This window comes from Emiliania huxleyi, assembly GCF_000372725.1.
Source record: "Emiliania huxleyi CCMP1516 unplaced genomic scaffold EMIHUscaffold_279, whole genome shotgun sequence".
Taxonomy (NCBI): Eukaryota; Haptophyta; order Isochrysidales; family Noelaerhabdaceae; genus Emiliania; species Emiliania huxleyi.
Window position 1 is genome coordinate 64,670 of NW_005199935.1, and position 18,620 is coordinate 83,289.

Here is an 18,620-nt window from a genome sequence, read left to right on the forward strand (position 1 = left end):
TCCCCCTCCTCCCCCTCCTCCCCCTCCTCATCCGCCGCCCGCGCCGCCGCCGCCCTCTCCGCCCGACGCGCCGCCACTCCCTCCTCCGGTGCGCTGCGCCGCGGGCGAGGCGCCGTCGCCGCACGGCGCTTCGGGGAAGGAGGCGGGCGCCGCCGCGAGCGCCTCAGCCACCGCCTCTGCGCCAGCGCTGCCGAGCTGGTGTTGGCCTGCCGCCAGGTGAGGCCCCGAGCCATGCTGCCCGGCGGCGTAGGCGTCGGCGCCTCGGCTCGCGAGCCTACGTGCTGAGGACGCCAGCCTCAGGGCGGGAGGACGGGACTGTGCAGCGTGCTCAGAGCACCGCGTGAGTCCAACGGAGAAGAGGACAGTGAACACCGTGGAATGCGGGGGAAGACGGCGGAGTGCGTGTCCTCTCGGGCGCTGGTTGGGAGACATGAGTACACGTCTTCCGCTTCTGGGTTAGGGAGCCGCGCGCGCAGAAAGGAGCGGAGGCCCTTCGAGAGGCCGTGGCGCGAGAGCGACGGCGTCGGCGGCGCCGGCCGCGCCGGCTCTCGAGGTCTCGACGGCTCGTCGTGCGCGCTCGTCGGCGGCGACTCTGCGCTCGCTCCAGACGGCCCCCTCTCTGCGGGCGGCGGCCTGTCCTTTTGCTTCTTCGCGGCGGGCCCGCCGCCCTTTGGCGCGGGCGCGCGTCCCTTTGGCGGGGGAGGGCCGCACGCCGGCCTCCGCACCTGCAGGAGAGGGGCGGGGACGCGTCCGGGGGACGGCGGCAGGCTGTGTCGGGGGTCGTGTGTCGGGGATGTGTGCGTGTGCATGTCGTGTCGGGGGCGTGTCGGGGGATGCGAGGGGAGATGTGGCATCCATCGCTCGGCCGGTGCGAGATCTGGGGAGATGCGGGGAGATGAGGGGAGATGAGGGGATGCGATTCGGAGGGGGCACGCGGGGCCGCCGTGGCGGTGCAAGCGGTGGTGTGGTGGTGAGAGTGGTGGGGGTGGTGGGGGCTGGCGTGATGAGAGGGATATGGTTGGGGTGGTGGCGGTGGAGGAGGTGGCGGTGGAGGAGGTGTGTTGTGTGCGTGGAGAAGGCTCGCGGGGAGGAATTCCTTCATTCATTAATTATTAATTCCAGAGGGCTCGCGGGGTCGCCGCACCGAGCCGTCGGCGCCGCGGGAGGAGATGCCCTGGAAGTAGGTTGCGTTCGGGAGGCCGAGCGTGCTGAGCGAGCTCGCCGCCACCTCCAGCTCTCTCATGCTCATCCCTCGCACCCGCCGCACGGCGGCATCAAACTGCGAGAGCAGCGGCGCGTTGGCGGCGGCGTGGGCGATGAGGGAGGCCTTCGGGTGCCACGAGGCGGTGGTCACGTGCGCCGCGCCCCACACCACCAGGTACGACGTCGCGCCCCCCTCGTGCACGCGCCGCGACAGCACGCGCGTCACGACGCGGCTGCCGTTTGCCTCGTAGAGGTCGACGCGCACATCGCCGCCGGCGGGCATCCGGTCGACGGGCTTGCGGCTGCGCTTGCCGTCGAGCGCGCGGATCATCGCCGGCTCCGCCGCCCGCCCCTCCTCGAACGACGCCGCGCCGCCCATCGGAGGCCCCTTTCCCGACGACGGCCCGGGCGAGATGCGGGACGGGCCAAAGGAGGGCTTGTAGAGCTCGGTCGGCTTGGCCACGTCCACGCGGAGTCGGTACTTCTTCGGCTCGGAGTCGGGCATCTGCGTTTATTTAGGGGCCTCGCGGCGTGGAGGGCTTGACCGCAACCCCCCGCGCCAGCCCCCGCCGCGCTGTCCCCAGCTCCAGAAAAAGAATTAACGCCGTGCATGGTCTAGCGGCCGCGGCGGCGGGCGAAAAGGCGGTCCTGGCGGAGCTTAGGGCGATAGGTCTGTCGCTCGCGGTCAGCACTGGCGTTGCGTTCTCAGGCCGGTGCAGCCAGCTCCAACGCATAAAAAGAATACCAGATTTATACCGGTAGGGAGGCTTGCCGAATACAAAGTGGATCCGCCCTCCCGCCCGCCCGCCCGCCCGCCCGCCCGCCCCGCAATAAGCGCAGATGTCCTCTTCAGCCTGCCGAGAGCTTCCTGGCCCGCGCGCGCGCTCCGCCTGGCGTGCGGAGCGACTCGGTGGACGTCCGAGCCCGCCGCCCCTCGCCACTGCTCCCTGCTGGCCCATTCAGCGCGACACCGCTCCCCGCGGCGCCAGGGCCGGGACCCCACCATACCCTACCCCCCAGAAACCTCGAATCCAGGCTCATTCAGACCGACAAACAAACGGAGTGTCAAGCCGTGCTAGAGGAGGTCCGGGGCATGGGGAGGGAGCAGCTAGTCCACGAATACCGCCGCCTCTGCATCACCGGTTTCCGTCTGACCACGGGCAGATGTGGCTCGCCGTGTAGATCAGGCAAAGCAAAAAGAATTGTACAGAGAGAGAGAGAAGAATTTAAACAAAACAACTCTCTCTCAAGAGAGAAGAAATGTACACACAATCAGATGGCCGCAAGTTTTTTTGAGTACCCCCAGTATCGTAGTCTTTGTCCCAAAGCAGAAAAGAATTTTGAATTCCGCAGTCCAAGTGCTCCAAGTGCTCCCATCCCTCAATGGAACAAGAAGAAGAAGAAGAACCGCGGAACAGAAAACGAAGAACACAGCGCTCACACAGCGGTGGGGTGCGACGATTTTGTTTGGTTTTTTACTAATACGAGAGGCACACCGCGGGCCGAATTTTGATGGACGGACCGTGCACAACACGCTCCAGCGGGCGCGTCGTCCCTCACCGACACACCTCCAACATCCTATCTGGGACTCCACTCGGATCCGGACCCGCGCATCTCACAACACAACCATGGCGCGAGCGGTGCCTGCTCGTCGTCGCTCGTCCCGGCCGCTCACCCCACACAAGTGCGAGAAGCTTCTACGCGTGCTCGCAGCTGGGCGTGCACGCAGCAGCAGCAGCCATTCTCCAACAGCTCGACAGCGGACGGCGGCGGTACGACCCGGCGTCGTGCAACCTCTCTCAGGAAGTGGACGACCCCATAGCCATACACACTCGGAGGGTCTTAGAGCATGCGTCGGTGCTTGTGCCTTGTCGTCGCCCCCCCCCCCCCCCACCCTGCAAGGGAAATCGAGACCTCATCAAGAAATCGCACCCCCCCCCCCCTTGGGGGGTGAGGATTTTCCTTGCATGGATTTCGCGTGTGCCGCGTCGCGACCTCATATTTCACCCATTCTAGGATCCTTTAAATTCTAGGACCCATTGCGGAGGCCCCCTCACTTCGATATCGATTTTACCCCTTGTAAAGCCGTACGCGAGGACGGAGGAGGGCGTGGGCGAGGATGACGTGTCTTCGGATAAGCGGCCAGCTTCCCACTTAGGGCAGGGAACCCCCGGCGACGCAAGTGTGGCCGACGGTAGCCACAGCTAGGGCGCGATATTGGGGCTGGGGGGAGAGGGGCGCCCGCCGCCCCGCCGCGCGCGCGCCAAGGGGGAGAGAAGGGGGGGGGGGGGAGACTAGGCGTGCCCGTTTTTCTTCGAAGCAATTTTTTCCATCCATACCGCGTTGGTGTCCAGTCCGAGCCTGACACTGTTCTTCACTTTCCTACCTAACCTAACCTAAGGACCTAACGTAAGTGCCAGTGGTGCGCGCGCCAGTCCCGAGAGAGATTTTTAGCAATTTGTTTTGCCAGTACCGTGCCAAGTGTTGTGCGAGGGAGTTGCGTCGTAAATTTCTTCTCCCGCCGAAGCGCCGTGCCCAGCAGAGTGTTTTGTTTGTAGTGTTTTAGGTAGGTAGAGTGTTTTGTGAGAGCGGGAAAATGTAAATTCTTTTTCCACGCACCGCATCCCCGCAAAATCAAAAAAATTAGGAAAAAACCAAAACTTAGTTCATGTCAACGGTTGACATCTCAGCGTTCACACTCCGAGGTCAGGCTCAGCCCTCGGCTCAGAGATCAGAGTCGCACGCACGTATGGCAGACGGGATGGAGGCTCTTGACGTCCCCATCATCACTGCTGCGCCGACCCACGTGTACAGGGCCACAAACAGCGTCTAAGTTGACGGGTTGGAGGGAATCCCCGCCCGTGCCGGGAACAGTTCGTCCGAGTCATGCGGGAGCCAGGTGTCCCAGCTCGCGTCAAATCCGAGGAAGCGCACCTTCGCCTTGCGTGCGCGGACCGCGATCACCTTGGCTTCCCACCTAGCAGTGGGGTGGCCTGGCGGCGCCCATGCCACCTCCACCGCCTCACCCTTGGTCCGCTTCGTCGAGCGCCACAATGCGGAGGGCCGCTCCTCGTAAGGGCGCAGCTGCGTGAGTGGCCTCCACTCGTCTTCACCCTCGTCCTCGTACCCGCGATAGCGCACGAGCACCAGCCCGTTGGCGGCGCTGAACGCCAGCGCGTCGGCCTGCCACCACGCGTGGCGCATCTCGTCCGCATTGTCGAGCTTGTTGTCGTCCGCCCACCCCTTGGCCTCGAGCCCGTCGCGCCCGCCGAGTAATGCGCGGTAGAGTGCCTGCCAGTCGCGCTGAACACCGGGCAGGGCACCCTGGAGGCGAACCCGGCGGCTGAGCGCAGAGCACCAGAGCTGAGCGCGGTGCCGCATGTACACCTCCAAGAGCGCAGCGCAGGCGGCGGCGCACGCCACGAAGCTGGCCGGCGGTGCGCTGGCTGCGAGGTGCTCGAGCACGAGGGCGTGTATCTCGGCGGGCAGACCCATCAGCCGCTGCACGCGCCGTCCGTGGATGAGCTTGTGCCTGGGCCGCGTCCTTGACGCCGTCGCTGGTTGTGCCTCTCTACTCCCTTCTACGGCTGCATTCGACATCTCGACCGCCTGGCGTCCCGCGTACTCGTCCTCCGCTGCATCGGTCGCAGCCGATGCCTCCGCGCCAAAATGGCGCGCGTACAGCAGCGCACCCTCCTGCGCCGTCGCGGTGCAGCCAATATGCTGCTTTCTCCCATCAACCCTGCGGCTCACCGCAAAGCCGTTGCCATTCGAGTTTGCGTACACGCCTTCGAACCCGGTGCTGGCGCGCGACGAGCGCACCAGTGTCAAACCCTCTGCCGCCGCTGCCTGCTCCGCCTCCGCCGCCCCTGCCGCCGCTGCCGCCGCTGCCGCCGCTGCCGCCGCTGCCGCCGCTGCCGCCGCTGCCGCCGCTGCTGCGGACGCCTCCGTTCCCAGCTCGCGCGCGTACAGCAGCGCTCCCTCCTCCGCCGTCGCGGTGGAGCCAATATGCTGCATTCTACCATCAACCCTGCGGCTCACCGCAAAGCCGATGCGTTTCGATTTTGCGCACACGCCTTCGAACCCGGTGCTGGCGCGCGACGAGCGCACCAGTGTCAAGCCCTCTGCCGTCGCTGCCTGCTCCGCCTCCGCCGCCGTCATAGGCTCGGCCGCCGCCCCTGCCGCCGCTGCTGCGGACGCCTCCGTTCCCAGCTTGCGCGCGTACAGCAGCGCTCCCTCCTCCGCCGTCGCGGTGCAGCCAACGTACTGCGTTCTACCATCAACCCTGCGCTTCACCTTAAAGCCTCTCCCCTTCGACGTTGCGTACACGCCTTCGAACCCGGTGCTGGAGCGCGACGAGCGCACCAGTGTCAAGCCCTCTGCCGTCGCTGCCTGCTCCGCCTCCGCCGCCGTCATAGACTCGGCCGCCGCCGCTGCCGCCGCTGCTGCGGACGCCTCCGTTCCCAGCTTGCGCGCGTAAAGCAGCGCACCCTCCTCCGCCGTCGCGGTGCAGCCAATATGCTGCTTTCTCCCATCAACCTTGCGGCTCACCGCAAAGCCGTTGCCTTTCGAGTGTGCGCACACGCCTTCGAACCCGCTTCTGGAGCGCGACGAGCGCACCAGTGTCAAGCCCTCTGCCGTCGCTGCCTGCTCCGCCTCCGCCGCCGTCATAGACTCGGCCGCCGCCGCTGCCGCCGCTGCCGCCGCTGCCGCCGCTGCCGCCGCTGCTGCTGACGCCTCCGCTCCCAGCTTGCGCGCGTACAGCAGCGCTCCCTCCTCCGCCGTCGCGGTGCAGCCAATGTGCTGCGTTCTACCATCAAGCTTGCGCGTCACATTAAAGCCTCTGCCCTTCGATTTTGCGCACACGCCTTCGAACCCGGTGCTGGAGCGCGACGAGCGCACCAGTGTCAAGCCCTCTGCCGTCGCTGCCTGCTCCGCCTCCGCCGCCGTCATAGACTCGGCCGCCGCCGCTGCCGCCGCTGCTGCTGACGCCTCCGTTCCCAGCTCGCGCGCGTAAAGCAGCGCTCCCTCCTCCGCCGTCGCGGTGCAGCCCTCTGCCGCCGCTGCCTGCTCCGCCTCCGCTGGCGTCATGCACCACAGCAAGACACTCGGGGTGAAGCGGGTTTTCGCGGCGCTGGGGACGTGGATTTCTTGAAAATGAAAAAAAGGTTAAATAGCCCAGCTTTCGCGGGACCAGACCCCCCCCCCCCCCCGCTTGGGCCGGCGAATAGACTACATACCATATCCCGGAAAAGTTGGAACCCATGTTGAAATGAACTCGGGGGCACGGGACGCGGCACAAACGGGGCACAAACGCCAGGCTACAAAGACGGGGAGGCACGTAGTGACGCAGGGGAGTCTAGGCGACCCATTTGTGTGTGTACCCAGCTCGCGTACAACGGTGGAGCAACCTGTAGCTGCAACAGGGAAACTCTCGCGCGCGACGACATGCCACGCCGCGTGGTCGACTCGGAGAGCGAGGACGACGATGTGCCGCTCTCTACCCGTGCCGCTGAGCAGCAGCCCAAGACCTCCAAAGGGAAGCCGCAAGGTGCCAGGGCGCCAGAGAAGGACGAGAATGGCAACGAGTGGCACTTCACGGGGCACAAGTGGCTGGGCGTCCTCGTCGCGCGCAGCTTCGGGCGCACGGTGGCCGTCGGTCAAATCACCAAGTGGCTTCCGCCCGACGGCGAGGACGGCGCGCTCTTCAAGGCCGTCCACCTCGACGGAGACGAGGAGGACCTTGAGGACCACGAGGTGGTCGAGGCGATCCAGAAGTACCAGACGACGGGCCACGCGGCTCGGAAGGCGAAGGCCGCGGCTGCGACGCCGCCGCGCCCCGTGAAGGCGGGTTCGGCGAAATCCGCCTTTGCCAAGGCGGCTGCGAGGGCGGCCGCCGCGTCGGCGGCCGACGAGGACGAGGATGAGGACGACGAGGACGACGAGGACGACGGGACCGACGAGGACGACACGCCGAGGCGCGGCGGGCGCGGCGGCAAGCGCAAGAAGATCCGGCGCGTCAAGCAGGACGACGAGGTCAAGGAGGAGACGCGCGCGGCGCTCGAGGCGGAGGCGGAGCGGCGGAGGCAGGTGGGCGGCGGCATCGACGACGAGGAGGACGAGGAGGAGGAGGACGAGGAGGGCCTGGTGCTCAACGTGGCGGAGGCGCGGGGCAGCGAGGCGTCGGCGGTGCGGCTGCAGCCGGCGCTCGGCGCGCAGCTCAAGCCGCACCAACTGAGCGGCACGCGCTTCCTCTTCGACAACGTGTGCGTCTCGTGCGCCTCGCTCCGCGCGGGGCGCGAGGGCATGGGCGCGCTGCTCGCCCACTCGATGGGCCTCGGGAAGACGCTGACGGCCATCTCGCTCATCGACGCGCTGCTCACGAGCGCGCCGCTGCGCGAGGCGGCGCGCGCCGGCGGCGTCGCCGGCTTCCGCACCGTGCTCGTCGTCGCGCCGGCGACCGTGCTGCAGAACTGGTGCGGCGAGGCGGAGAAGTGGTCAGAGCGGGCGAAGATGAGCTACTTCTACTACCACGTCAAGGCGGAGCAGCCGCTCAAGAAGCGGATCGCCACGCTGCGCGAGTGGGCGCGCGACGGCGGCGTCGCCGTCATCGGGTACGAGGCGCTGCTCGCGCTCGTCAAGGGCAAGGCGCGCGAGCAGGCGGTGCCGCTGCTGCAGCAGCCGGGCCCCGATCTGATCGTGCTCGACGAGGGCCACCGCATCAAGAACATGCAGAGCAAGCAGCACGCTGCGCTCGCGGCGGTGCGCACCCGCCGCCGCGTCATCCTCACGGGCACGCCGCTGCAGAACAACCTGAACGAGTACCACGCGATGGTCGACTTCGTGCGGCCCGCGCTGCTCGGCACGGTGCCCGAGTTCCGCAACCGCTTCGTCGCGCCGATCACCAACGGCAACACGCTCGACGCCTCGGCGGCCGACGTGCGGCTCTCGCGGCAGCGGATGGCCGTGCTGCACGACCTTGTGCAGCCCTTGCTCCGCCGGCGCACCGCCGAGATCCTGCGGCAGGCGCTGCCGCCCAAGCGCGAGATCGCGCTCTCGTGCCGCCTCGCGCCCGTGCAGCGCTCGCTCTACAGCACCTTCCTCGAGCACGCCAAGGCGGCGTCGGGCGCCTCGGTGCGCGGGCTGCTCGGCGGCTACCAGACCATGCAGCAGATCTTCAACCACCCCGCCACGCTCTACCGCTGCGTCGACGCCAAGGGCGCGGCGGGCTCCAAGCGCGAGGCCTCGGGCTACGACTCGATGGACGACTTCGTCGTCGAGGAGGACGACACCAGCGGCTCCGAGGGCGACGACAGCGGCGGCGATCAAATATCTCATCACACACACCTCTTTCACGACGACGAGCAGATCGCCACCTCCTTCTCGCAGGCCGAGCTCTCCGAGCTGTGGTCGCTGCGGGACGAGGCGCCGCGCCCGTCGGCCGAGCTGCTCGCCGAGCCCGAGGCGCGTCATCAGAGTGGCCGAGGCGGCGGAGGCGGCGGAGCCTGCTGCGGCGCTGCTGGCGCTTGGAGGCGGCGGAGGCGGCGGAGCTGAGAGAGCGGAGGGCGAGAGAGGTGTGTGTGATGAGATATTTGATTGAGAGAGGCATGTATCGAGATCGAGAGAGGCAATTAAATATTAATTATCGAGATCGCACGAGATCACACTTTCAGGCGCCTGCTGCGGCGCTGCTGGCGCTTGGAGGCGGCGGAGGCGGCGGAGCTGAGAGAGCGGAGGGCGAGAGAGGTGTGTGTGATGAGATATTTGATTGAGAGAGGCATGTATCGAGATCGAGAGAGGCAATTAAGTATTAATTGTCGAGATCGCACGAGATCACAGGCGCCTGCTGCGGCGCTGCTGGCGCTTGGCCGAGGCGGCGGAGGCGGTGGAGGCGGCGGAGGCGGCGGAGCTGAGGTGGATGGCGGCCCGTGAGAGGTGTGTGTGACGAGATATATGATCGGGAGAGGCATGGATCGCGGTCGAGAGGAGCGAGAGGTGTGTATGCGTGTCAAGCGCCCGCTGCCAGAGGCGCTGCTGCGTGCTGGCGTAGTTTTGTGGTATCTCGTATGTGAAAAAACTACCCACTAGATTGTCGTGCAGACAAAGCGACTTTTTAGCTTTCTAATGTAACAAACATGGCGCATGCATGCAGCTAAATCGTACATGCCTTCATGCGTATACGAGTACTGATACTCTAGAGACCCGTACGCCGCGGCACCGAAAATCGGCCCGCTGCTCTCGGTTTGTGTGTGGAGGGCGCGGCGGGGAGGTGTCTAGTCTTGATCCTCCCATCTCACCACGCCTTCTCACGAGCGTGGCGCGTAGTTGCGCGCGCTCTTCATCTTGCCGATCGCCTCCGCCCAGTAGCTGCCAGTGCCGATAGCAGGCCGGGCCTGCACCCACGAGCGCGTGAGGCGGCAGTAGGCCTTGTACTTGAACTTGTTCTGTGAGATGGCGTGGAGCATGGAGAGGACGTGGTCAAAGGCGGCCTGGTTCTTGAGCGAGCCCGCCGCCAGCATCAGCTCGACGACGAGCACCGGCGAGCAGCCCTCCGCGACCAGCCACGTCAGGAGCACAAACCGGCCGTTGTAGTCGAGGGCCTTCGAGCGGATGAGGGTCTGGTGCGGCGAGGCGGAGAAGTGGTCAGAGCGGGCGAAGATGAGCTACTTCTACTACCACGTCAAGGCGGAGCAGCCGCTCAAGAAGCGGATCGCCACGCTGCGCGAGTGGGCGCGCGACGGCGGCGTCGCCGTCATCGGGTACGAGGCGCTGCTCGCGCTCGTCAAGGGCAAGGCGCGCGAGCAGGCGGTGCCGCTGCTGCAGCAGCCGGGCCCCGATCTGATCGTGCTCGACGAGGGCCACCGCATCAAGAACATGCAGAGCAAGCAGCACGCTGCGCTCGCGGCGGTGCGCACCCGCCGCCGCGTCATCCTCACGGGCACGCCGCTGCAGAACAACCTGAACGAGTACCACGCGATGGTCGACTTCGTGCGGCCCGCGCTGCTCGGCACGGTGCCCGAGTTCCGCAACCGCTTCGTCGCGCCGATCACCAACGGCAACACGCTCGTGCTTCGCGGCGCAGGCTCCTGACGTGCTTTCGAATCGTGGCTTGATTTGCGCTTCGACTAGCCCGTCGGTGCTAGGCGGGCGATTGGGGACGTACGTCGCCCAAGTAGTCCATCTAATAAGACCTAGCAGCTTCGGCCGTTGAATTTTCCTACTCTTTTGCTCCGGCGGGCGCCTTATAGGCGCCCTATAGGCGCCTACACGCGATTTTAGGCATCTAGAGGGCGCCTAGCTCCAGAGGCGCCTATAGGCGCCTATAGGCGCCTATATAGCACCGAGAGGGTGGTTGGAGTGAGATAGGGCATGGCGCGCCGAATTTGTTTGTGCGGCGCCGAGTTTTGTTGCAGGGCGAACGGGTGAGCGTATCGGTGAGCGGCTCGCCGTGAACGCTAGCCGCTCCTCGCCAACTAACTGGGGCCCTCTGCCACGACGCCTGCAGGCTCATATGATGTAGTTCATGGTCGCTCCGTCGACGGAGCCGCGCGAGGCTGCTGCGCCGACGGATCTTGCGGGTGCACCGCTCGCTCGGTCACGCTTCTTGTCCGCACGCGCTCTCGCACAGTAGCCACCTCTTCGATCCTAGGTACCCGCCCGCTCCGCAACCGTCTCCCGCCCCTCTCCACGCTCTGGCCACACGACGTTGAACCCGCTCGTCCTTCGAGCAGGCATCTCGCCGTCGGCTGCTCGTGGAGGCTGGTCACGCTCGCGGCAGCAGCAGCCGCGCGGCGGGCGCCGTGCTGCCGTCGCCGCCGCGGCGCGGGACGCGCCGCCGTAACGAGGCGCCACAGCCCTCCACCTCCACCTTATCCAATCGGACATCTCACCTCACACCACCACCACGCCACCCCACCCAGTAGTCTGTCACCAGTAGAGATTATTTAGTTGACGCCCGTCGCCTCTCTCCCCGCCGCCGCACCACGCCACCGCCCACGCCGCCTCGCCGCCGCGCCACTCCGCCCCGCGCCGCTCCTCCCGCCCTCCTCCCATCTCGCCCTCTCCCGCTGCCTCTGCTTCTGCCCTGTAACTCGGCTGTAAACACGTATTCTCGGACCATCTCGGGTATATCTCGGGTAATCTCTGTCCCTCACGGCGGTATCCGGCCGATCTCGGCCGATCCCGGCCCTCCCCGGCCACTCCCGGCCAAAGTATTCCATTTCTCATCTCACGCGCCTCTCCCACACCCTCTCTGCACCCGCACCTGCACGTACAGTAAACTCGGACATATCTCGGAGAATCTCGCTGAGATTTGAGCTTGTCCCCGAGAGGGAGGCAGGAGCACCCGCCCACCGCCGCCTCAGATTTAATTGAGCTAGTTCCACCCCGGGAGTGGTGCCACGTCACCACCCACCTCTCCCGCACCCTCTCTGCCTCTGCACCTGTATTCATCAAATATCTCATCACACACACCTCTTTCACGACGACGAGCAGATCGCCACCTCCTTCTCGCAGGCCGAGCTCTCCGAGCTGTGGTCGCTGCGGGACGAGGCGCCGCGCCCGTCGGCCGAGCTGCTCGCCGAGCCCGAGGCGCGTCATCCCCGAGGCGCGTCATCCTCACGGGCACGCCGCTGCAGAACAACCTGAACGAGTACCACGCGATGGTCGATTTCGTGCGGCCCGCGCTGCTCGGCTCGGTGGCCGAGTTCCGCAACCGCTTCGTCGCGCCGATCACCAACGGCAACACGCTCGACGCCTCGGCGGCCGACGTGCGGCTCTCGCGGCAGCGGATGGCCGTGCTGCACGACCTTGTGCAGCCCTTCCTCCACCGGCGCACCGCCGAGATCCTGCGGCAGGCGCTGCCGCCCAAGCGCGAGATCGCGCTCTCGTGCCGCCTCGCGCCCGTGCAGCGCTCGCTCTACAGCACCTTCCTCGAGCACGCCAAGGCGGCGTCGGGCGCCTCGGTGCGCGGACGCGCCGCCGTAACGAGGCGCCACAGCCCTCCACCTCCACCTTATCCAATCGGACATCTCACCTCACACCGCCACCACGCCACCCCACCCAGTAGTCTGTCACCAGTAGAGATTATTTAGTTGACGCCCGTCGCCTCTCTCCCCGCCGCCGCACCACGCCACCGCCCACGCCGCCTCGCCGCCGCGCCGCTCCGCCCCGCGCCGCTCCTCCCGCCCTCCTCCCATCTCGCCCTCTCCCGCTGCCTCTGCTTCTGCCCTGTAACTCGGCTGTAAACACGTATTCTCGGACCATCTCGGGTATATCTCGGGTAATCTCTGTCACTCACGGCGGTATCCGGCCGATCTCGGCCGATCCCGGCCCTCCCCGGCCACTCCCGGCCAAAGTATTCCATTTCTCATCTCACGCGCCTCTCCCACACCCTCTCTGCACCCGCACCTGCACGTACAGTAAACTCGGACATATCTCGGAGAATCTCGCCGAGATTTGAGCTTGTCCCCGAGAGGGAGGCAGGAGCACCCGCCCACCGCCGCCTCAGATTTAATTGAGCTAGTTCCACCCCGGGAGTGGTGCCACGTCACCACCCACCTCTCCCGCACCCTCTCTGCCTCTGCACCTGTATTCATCAAATATCTCATCACACACACCTCTTTCACGACGACGAGCAGATCGCCACCTCCTTCTCGCAGGCCGAGCTCTCCGAGCTGTGGTCGCTGCGGATCACACACACCTCTTTCACGACGACGAGCACGCCGCTGCAGAACAACCTGAACGAGTACCACGCGATGGTCGATTTCGTGCGGCCCGCGCTGCTCGGCACGGTGCCCGAGTTCCGCAACCGCTTCGTCGCGCCGATCACCAACGGCAACACGCTCGACGCCTCGGCGGCCGACGTGCGGCTCTCGCGGCAGCGGATGGCCGTGCTGCACGACCTTGTGCAGCCCTTCCTGCACCGGCGCACCGATGCGTATTGCTGTGATCCATATTGTTGTTGTTGTTGTTGTTGTTGTTGTTGTTGTTGTTGTTGTGCCGAGATCCTGCGGCAGGCGCTGCCGCCCAAGCGCGAGATCGCGCTCTCGTGCCGCCTCGCGCCCGTGCAGCGCTCGCTCTACAGCACCTTCCTCGAGCACGCCAAGGCGGCGTCGGGCGCCTCGGTGCGCGGGCTGCTCGGCGCCTACCAGACGCTGCAGCAGATCTTCAACCACCCCGCCACGCTCTACCGCTGCGTCGACGCCAAGGGCGCGGCGGGCTCCAAGCGCGAGGCCTCGGGCTACGACTCGATGGACGACTTCGTCGTCGAGGAGGACGACACTCCCGGCCAAAGTATTCCATTTCTCATCTCACGCTCGAGGCGGTGCTCAAGCGGCGCACGCGGCCGGCGGGGGACATGAAGTGGAAGCGAGGGCGCGACTACATGCGGCTCGACGGCACGACGCCGCAGGCGCAGCGGCAGCGGCTCGTCGACCACTTCCAGGACGAGGAGAGCGACGCGCGGCTGCTACCGGTAATGGTTACGCTCTCTTGCGCTGCCCCGTCGCCTGCCGCGTAATGGAATCCCTTAGGCGCGAAACCCCCAACACGGCGCTATGGTATATGGCCGGACGCTATCGCGTCCGCGCTCAGTCGAGCAGCTCACATCTCCCCACATCTCCCCACATCTACCCACATCTACCCACATCTACCCACATCTCGGCCCATATCTCCGCACATCTCCCCACATCTCCCCACATCTCCCCAGCGAGGGAGGCATCGAGTTCGGAGGGAGACCCGAGTGACGAGGAGGATGGAGATGACAATCTGGGACGAGAGACTGGTAGCGAGGATCCTGTGGAACGTATCCTCGGGGAGAGAAGTAATGGAGATAAGGTAGAGGTGAGAGTGCGGTGGGTGGAGGGAGGAGAGGAGACGTGGGAGCCTGTGGAAGGGGTGAGCGAGTGTGAGGCGTATGGGAAGTACCTGCGAGAGAGGGATCCACGCACAAAAACAAAAAGAAAGTCGCAAGAGACCATTGGGTTTGTACTATTAACAACGAAGGGCTCTCAAAAAAAGAAAGTACCCGCGCAAAAAAACGGCATTTTTTCGGTGCTGGTAGCCCCCCCAAAACAGGCGCGCGCAGCGCGCCCAAGGGCGCCGCAGGCGCCCCAAGCGGCGCGGAGCGCCGCCGCAGGCGGCGGACAGCAGGTGCGCGAAATTAAACGCCATTTTCGGTTCCGCGGTTTTGCCACTAACATCGAAATCCGGTACAAATCGACTTAGCCGAAACAGCTGACAGACAGACAGAGAGTACACAAGTTCAAACGAGGGTTGCGCCGGTCGCCGCCGCGCACCCACCCGAGCTAGATGCCCCATAGGACGCCATCTCCCTCTGGGCTCGGCTCTGGACGCCTCCAGGGCAGCATGGGTAGGCCGGAACCGCGCCACGGTTACGCCGAGGCCGCGCAGCAGAACCGACGGCGATCGTGGCGACGGTGTCTCGACGCTGCACTGGCGCGAGAGGCGGCCATAAGGGCGCCGGCGGTGGCAGCGCCGGCCGTGAGGAAGGTGGCCGTGGCCCTGGCGGCTCAGCGAGCTCGGTGGAGCGGGCAGTAACAGCGACGGCAATGGCGGCGCTAACGCCGGGCGACGGCGGCGCCTAGCGCCCTCGAAACAAGTCCCACATGCTGCGAGCTGCCTGCCGGACTGCGCGGCCACCTGCGCCGCCGCCGCCTGCGCGTGCCACCCCTCCCGCCTCCTCGTCATGTCGGCGCTTCCGCTTCCGCCTCTCCTTCGCCTTCGCCACCTTATAATACTGCTCTCGGGCTAGACCAGCTGACTCCTCCGCATACCTCTGCCTCCACAGCGCCCGCCGCTGCCGCCGCTGCTTCAGCCACCGCGCTCGAGTCGCGCTGCCGATGGGCGGCATGCTATCGTCCGCAAAGTCGGCGTTGATCTTGTTAAACCGCTGCACCAGCTCCTCCGACGCGTCGGCGGGGAGCTGCCACTCGAGGGCAGCACGGCCACCTCGGTGCTGCCCGCCGCGCCCGCCGCGCCCGCCGCGCCCGCCGCGCCCGCCGCGCCCAGCACCGCGCGCGCCACCGATCTGCGCGCCTACCGCTTGAATAGAACGAGTCAGTGGCGTGTGCGAAGGAGGAGGCACCGCCATCGCTGCGCCACCCTCGCCGTCACTTTCGCCGTCGCCGTCGCTCTCCTCCTCCTCCTCCTCCTCCGACGCCTCCTCCGCCTCACTACCCCCACCACCCTCGTCCTGCACGTCGAAGCCACCATTGCTATCGCCCTCGTCCACTTCCTCGCCCTCGCTAGGTGATACAGGTCCGCGTCGAAGCAAGGGATGCAGAGCGCGTCCGGCGGCTGCACGTCGAGCCGCTCAGCGTCCTCGTAGGATGGCCGCTTCCCACTCGCGCGCTCTGCGACCACGCGCGCGAGGAACTCGCGCTGTTGGCGGCTGACGCCATTGCAGACGACGTCCGCCTTCCCGCGTCGCACAAAATCGCCGTCGGCGCTGCCTCCCGCTGCCGCGGCGTCGCACCCGCCAACTTCGCCTTCGGCCTCGTCGTCCGAGTCGGCGTCTGCTGCGCCGCGAACCGCCGCTGCCGCCTCGTCCTGGCCCGGGTCGCGCGGGGCGTACGGGTCGATGTCGCCGACCAGAGGCGTAGTCAGGGAGTTGACGTAATCGGAAAATCGCTGCCTCGTTTCGGCGCACACCACGACCGGCTTCAAGTCGAAAGCCGAGTTGAGATCGGAGTTGTAAACGGTGCAGCCGTCGGCCTCAAGCTCCCGCAGGGACAGATAGAGCGGCGCGTGATATGGGAAGTGGGCGTTGAAATCGTTGGAGCACAGCCAGAGAACGTAATCACCCGGCTCCGAGCAGCGCAGCGAGGCGGGCGCGTCCGGAAGCAGCGCCGATTTGCCACCTGCGAGGCAGCCACCCGCGACCAGTCAGCTCATGACGCGCCGCATCGATACGGAGAGTGCACGCGCGCCTCCCTTGCTCGTGCGAGAGGCTGACACCAGCTGCGCGAGCGTGAGGCCTTTGTATGCGCCGAAGTGGAGTCGATAGGCTGGCGGCGCGCCGCGTCGAGCAGCGTGGTCGGCCACGCAGCCGCCGTTGGCCTGTGTGGCCGCCCACCTGAGCAGCGTCGACTGCTGCTCCTCGTCCAACCGCGCCACCTCTCCCTGGTTTGCGGAGCGCGGGTCGGGCGCGTGCCGCCGCGACCACTCATTCATCTCGGTCAGCGCAGTGCCGGCTAGATCGCTCATCGGCGGCAAGCGCAGCATCGCCATGTCTCGCTCCTGCACCATCTTGCCGAAGCGCAGGCCCGGGAAGGCAGTGTCTTTTATGAAGCGGAGCCGCGCCGTGTCGTGCTTGTTGTACCTCCCTGAGCGGCCGGCGTAGCGCTGGTGCACCTCCTGGAGGATCAGCTGCAGCTCGAGCTGATGGCGGACGAGGTCCTCACCGCTCGGCAGCGCCGGCGAAAGGCACATGGCGGCGGCACAGGAGATCTGCGAACAGGGCGAGTCGACGCTGGCAGGTGAAGCAGCGTCGACTCGCTACCAGCACCGAATGGGTACCCTCCCCAAAAAAACAAACACGAAAAAACCTTGGGGCGGCAAACCATCCGGCGCGGAAAGGCCTCCTTCGCCCCATTTGATGGTCCACTTCGCACTCTTCTCGCTCGGCCTGGCTCCGCTCTACCTGCCCACGCTCCTGCAGCCGTCGCAGGAAGCGCTTTTGCACCGCTCCATTCAGACGTGGGGCATCTCGACGCTCCGGCAGCAGATCCATGCGCGCCATGTCGCCAAGGTTGCGTTCTACGCCGATGAATCGGCGGTGGAGGTGCTCGACTCCAACGGGCTGCAGCGGCGAGTCGCCATCTTCCCCGGGGTGGCGCCGATCCTACTCCAGGACCTCCGCTCGGAGAAGCTTCCCTTCTTTGTCGTGCCCGAGCGCCCGCAGGCGCCGAGCGTCGTGCTCGCATTTGCCCGCGGCTTTGTCTCGATGCTGGTCGTGATCCTGGTCATCAACGCGCTGGGAATGCTAGACCAGTTCGTCTGGGGCTGCATGATCGCCGGCAGCGTCCTCAATGCCGTCTCCGAGCAGGTCGCCTCGGCGTGCGGGGCGGCGGGCGCGGCTGCGGGCGCGCGGGTGGCGGAGGGGAGGAAGCGGCACGGCGAGGCGGTGGCGGGGCTGTACCGAGCTCTGGGCGCGCTGTCGGCGGGCGGGCCGGCCCCTGTCCCACCGGCTTCGGGGCGCCCGGTGCGGGAATCTCTCCTTGTCTCGGTGAGGCCGGCGGCGCACAGTCGCCTCGCGGCTGGCAGGCTGCGGCGCGGCGCAAACGGGGCGAGGGCTGAGGCGGATGAGGCGCGGCTGCCGCTGGTCACGTCGGACGAGGAGGCGGAGGAGGCCGACGATCCGCTCGCCGACTACGACATCTGATCTGAGTGGGCGGCCGCCGATTTTGCCACATTTTGTATTGCTTCGTTCTCGAGGGCTGACTTGCGGTCGGCTCGGCGCGACATCCTGTATCTGTCAAGAGGGGCGTTTAGGGCATGCATGCGTGTGGGTGGCGTGCATATTTGTGGTCGCGTCAGTCGCGGGGCTCCTGTGTTGTGGTGTGTGGACGTGGTGGTATTGTGCGGGCGGTGTGTTATTTACAAACCTCTCTCTCTCTCTCTCTCTCTCTCTCTCTCTCTCTCTCTCTCTCTCTCTCTCTCTCTCTCTCTCTCTCTCTCTCTCTCTCTCTCTCTCTCTCTCTCTCTCTCTCTCTCTCTCTCTCTCTCTCTCTCTCTCTCTCTCTCTCTCTCTCTCTCTCTCTCTCTCTCTCTCTCTCCCTGCCTCCCTCCCTCTCCCTCCACCTCCCTCCCCCCCCCCTCTCTCTCTCTCTCTCTCTCCGCTCGGCGCTCGCCTCTATGGCTGGCCAAAACCGTATCAAACCGCATAGGCGGGCGTGAGCGCTGGCACGTGCACAGAGGGATGTTGACATACGCGGCACACGTGCCGATCTAGGGAAACATATACGCGCCCCATGCGTGGCAGCGTGGGCGTGTATGTCACGCTTGGCCAAAGTACAGGTTTCGATCCGGGCCACCGGCACCGCAAATTTTGATCAGCGCAAATTTCGAGGGGCGGCCGCAAATTTTGAGGTAGATTTTGATTGTCAAAACGTGTCCGTCTTGGCACAGGATAGAGCATATAGGCGGCGAACACCCAGGTGCGCAGGGACATCGCGACTCTGCCCGCTCGCTCGACCCTTTTGCCGCGAGAGGGCGCCGGCCGCGTGTAAGAGGTGGCTGGCGCCCTGAGGCGGCAATTGGTGGCGTGGGGAGTGCGGAACGCTACTGGCGGCGCGACAGGGCCTCTCTCCGCTGCGTGTGCCGCCCAGGCGCTTAGGCGGCCCTTGCGAGCGTGGCGGCGTGGTGGTATCGTAATACAAGTGACTCCGATGACA

General features: G+C 66.1%; 7 protein-coding genes across 7 annotated transcripts in view; 4 read left to right on the forward strand and 3 right to left on the reverse strand.

The window, feature by feature from the left end:
• Nucleotides 1-1,783, reverse strand: part of EMIHUDRAFT_469389 (hypothetical protein) — a gene marked incomplete at its 3' end in the record, with an annotated part of 3,923 nt that extends 2,140 nt beyond the window's left edge. The window contains exons 1-3 of the mRNA XM_005776498.1: nt 1,145-1,783; nt 373-725; nt 172-274 (exon numbers count right to left, since the gene is read on the reverse strand). Coding sequence (XP_005776555.1) covers nt 172-274; nt 373-725; nt 1,145-1,708 — 1,020 coding nt within the window. The 5' untranslated portion in view covers nt 1,709-1,783. The remainder of the gene's footprint in view (nt 1-171; nt 275-372; nt 726-1,144) is intronic.
• A 2,249-nt stretch (nt 1,784-4,032) lies between these two features.
• On the reverse strand, nt 4,033-6,294 carry EMIHUDRAFT_116107 (hypothetical protein; the record flags this gene model as incomplete). Its single annotated transcript, XM_005776499.1, has 1 exon — nt 4,033-6,294. The coding sequence occupies one exon, from the start codon at nt 6,292-6,294 to the stop codon at nt 4,033-4,035; it is 2,262 nt and encodes a 753-aa protein (XP_005776556.1).
• Nucleotides 6,295-7,500: 1,206 nt separating this feature from the next.
• Nucleotides 7,501-8,757, forward strand: EMIHUDRAFT_74237 (hypothetical protein; the record flags this gene model as incomplete). The annotated part of the gene is made up of 1 exon (XM_005776500.1): nt 7,501-8,757. A coding segment is annotated over one exon (1,257 nt), but the record flags the coding sequence as incomplete, so codon positions are not given.
• A 1,056-nt stretch (nt 8,758-9,813) lies between these two features.
• Nucleotides 9,814-10,293, forward strand: EMIHUDRAFT_238958 (hypothetical protein; the record flags this gene model as incomplete). Its single annotated transcript, XM_005776501.1, has 1 exon — nt 9,814-10,293. The coding sequence occupies one exon, from the start codon at nt 9,814-9,816 to the stop codon at nt 10,291-10,293; it is 480 nt and encodes a 159-aa protein (XP_005776558.1).
• A 433-nt stretch (nt 10,294-10,726) lies between these two features.
• EMIHUDRAFT_238959 (hypothetical protein) lies at nt 10,727-13,723 on the forward strand (the record flags this gene model as incomplete). Its single annotated transcript, XM_005776502.1, has 6 exons — nt 10,727-10,781; nt 10,935-10,965; nt 11,810-12,167; nt 12,864-13,109; nt 13,221-13,466; nt 13,526-13,723. The coding sequence occupies 6 exons, from the start codon at nt 10,727-10,729 to the stop codon at nt 13,721-13,723; spliced, it is 1,134 nt and encodes a 377-aa protein (XP_005776559.1).
• Nucleotides 13,724-14,806: 1,083 nt separating this feature from the next.
• EMIHUDRAFT_238960 (hypothetical protein) lies at nt 14,807-16,656 on the reverse strand (the record flags this gene model as incomplete). The annotated part of the gene is made up of 3 exons (XM_005776503.1): nt 14,807-15,148; nt 15,403-16,085; nt 16,149-16,656. The coding sequence occupies 3 exons, from the start codon at nt 16,654-16,656 to the stop codon at nt 14,807-14,809; spliced, it is 1,533 nt and encodes a 510-aa protein (XP_005776560.1).
• Nucleotides 16,657-16,822: 166 nt separating this feature from the next.
• EMIHUDRAFT_116111 (hypothetical protein) lies at nt 16,823-17,608 on the forward strand (the record flags this gene model as incomplete). Its single annotated transcript, XM_005776504.1, has 1 exon — nt 16,823-17,608. The coding sequence occupies one exon, from the start codon at nt 16,823-16,825 to the stop codon at nt 17,606-17,608; it is 786 nt and encodes a 261-aa protein (XP_005776561.1).
• Between the last annotated feature and the right edge of the window lie 1,012 nt (nt 17,609-18,620).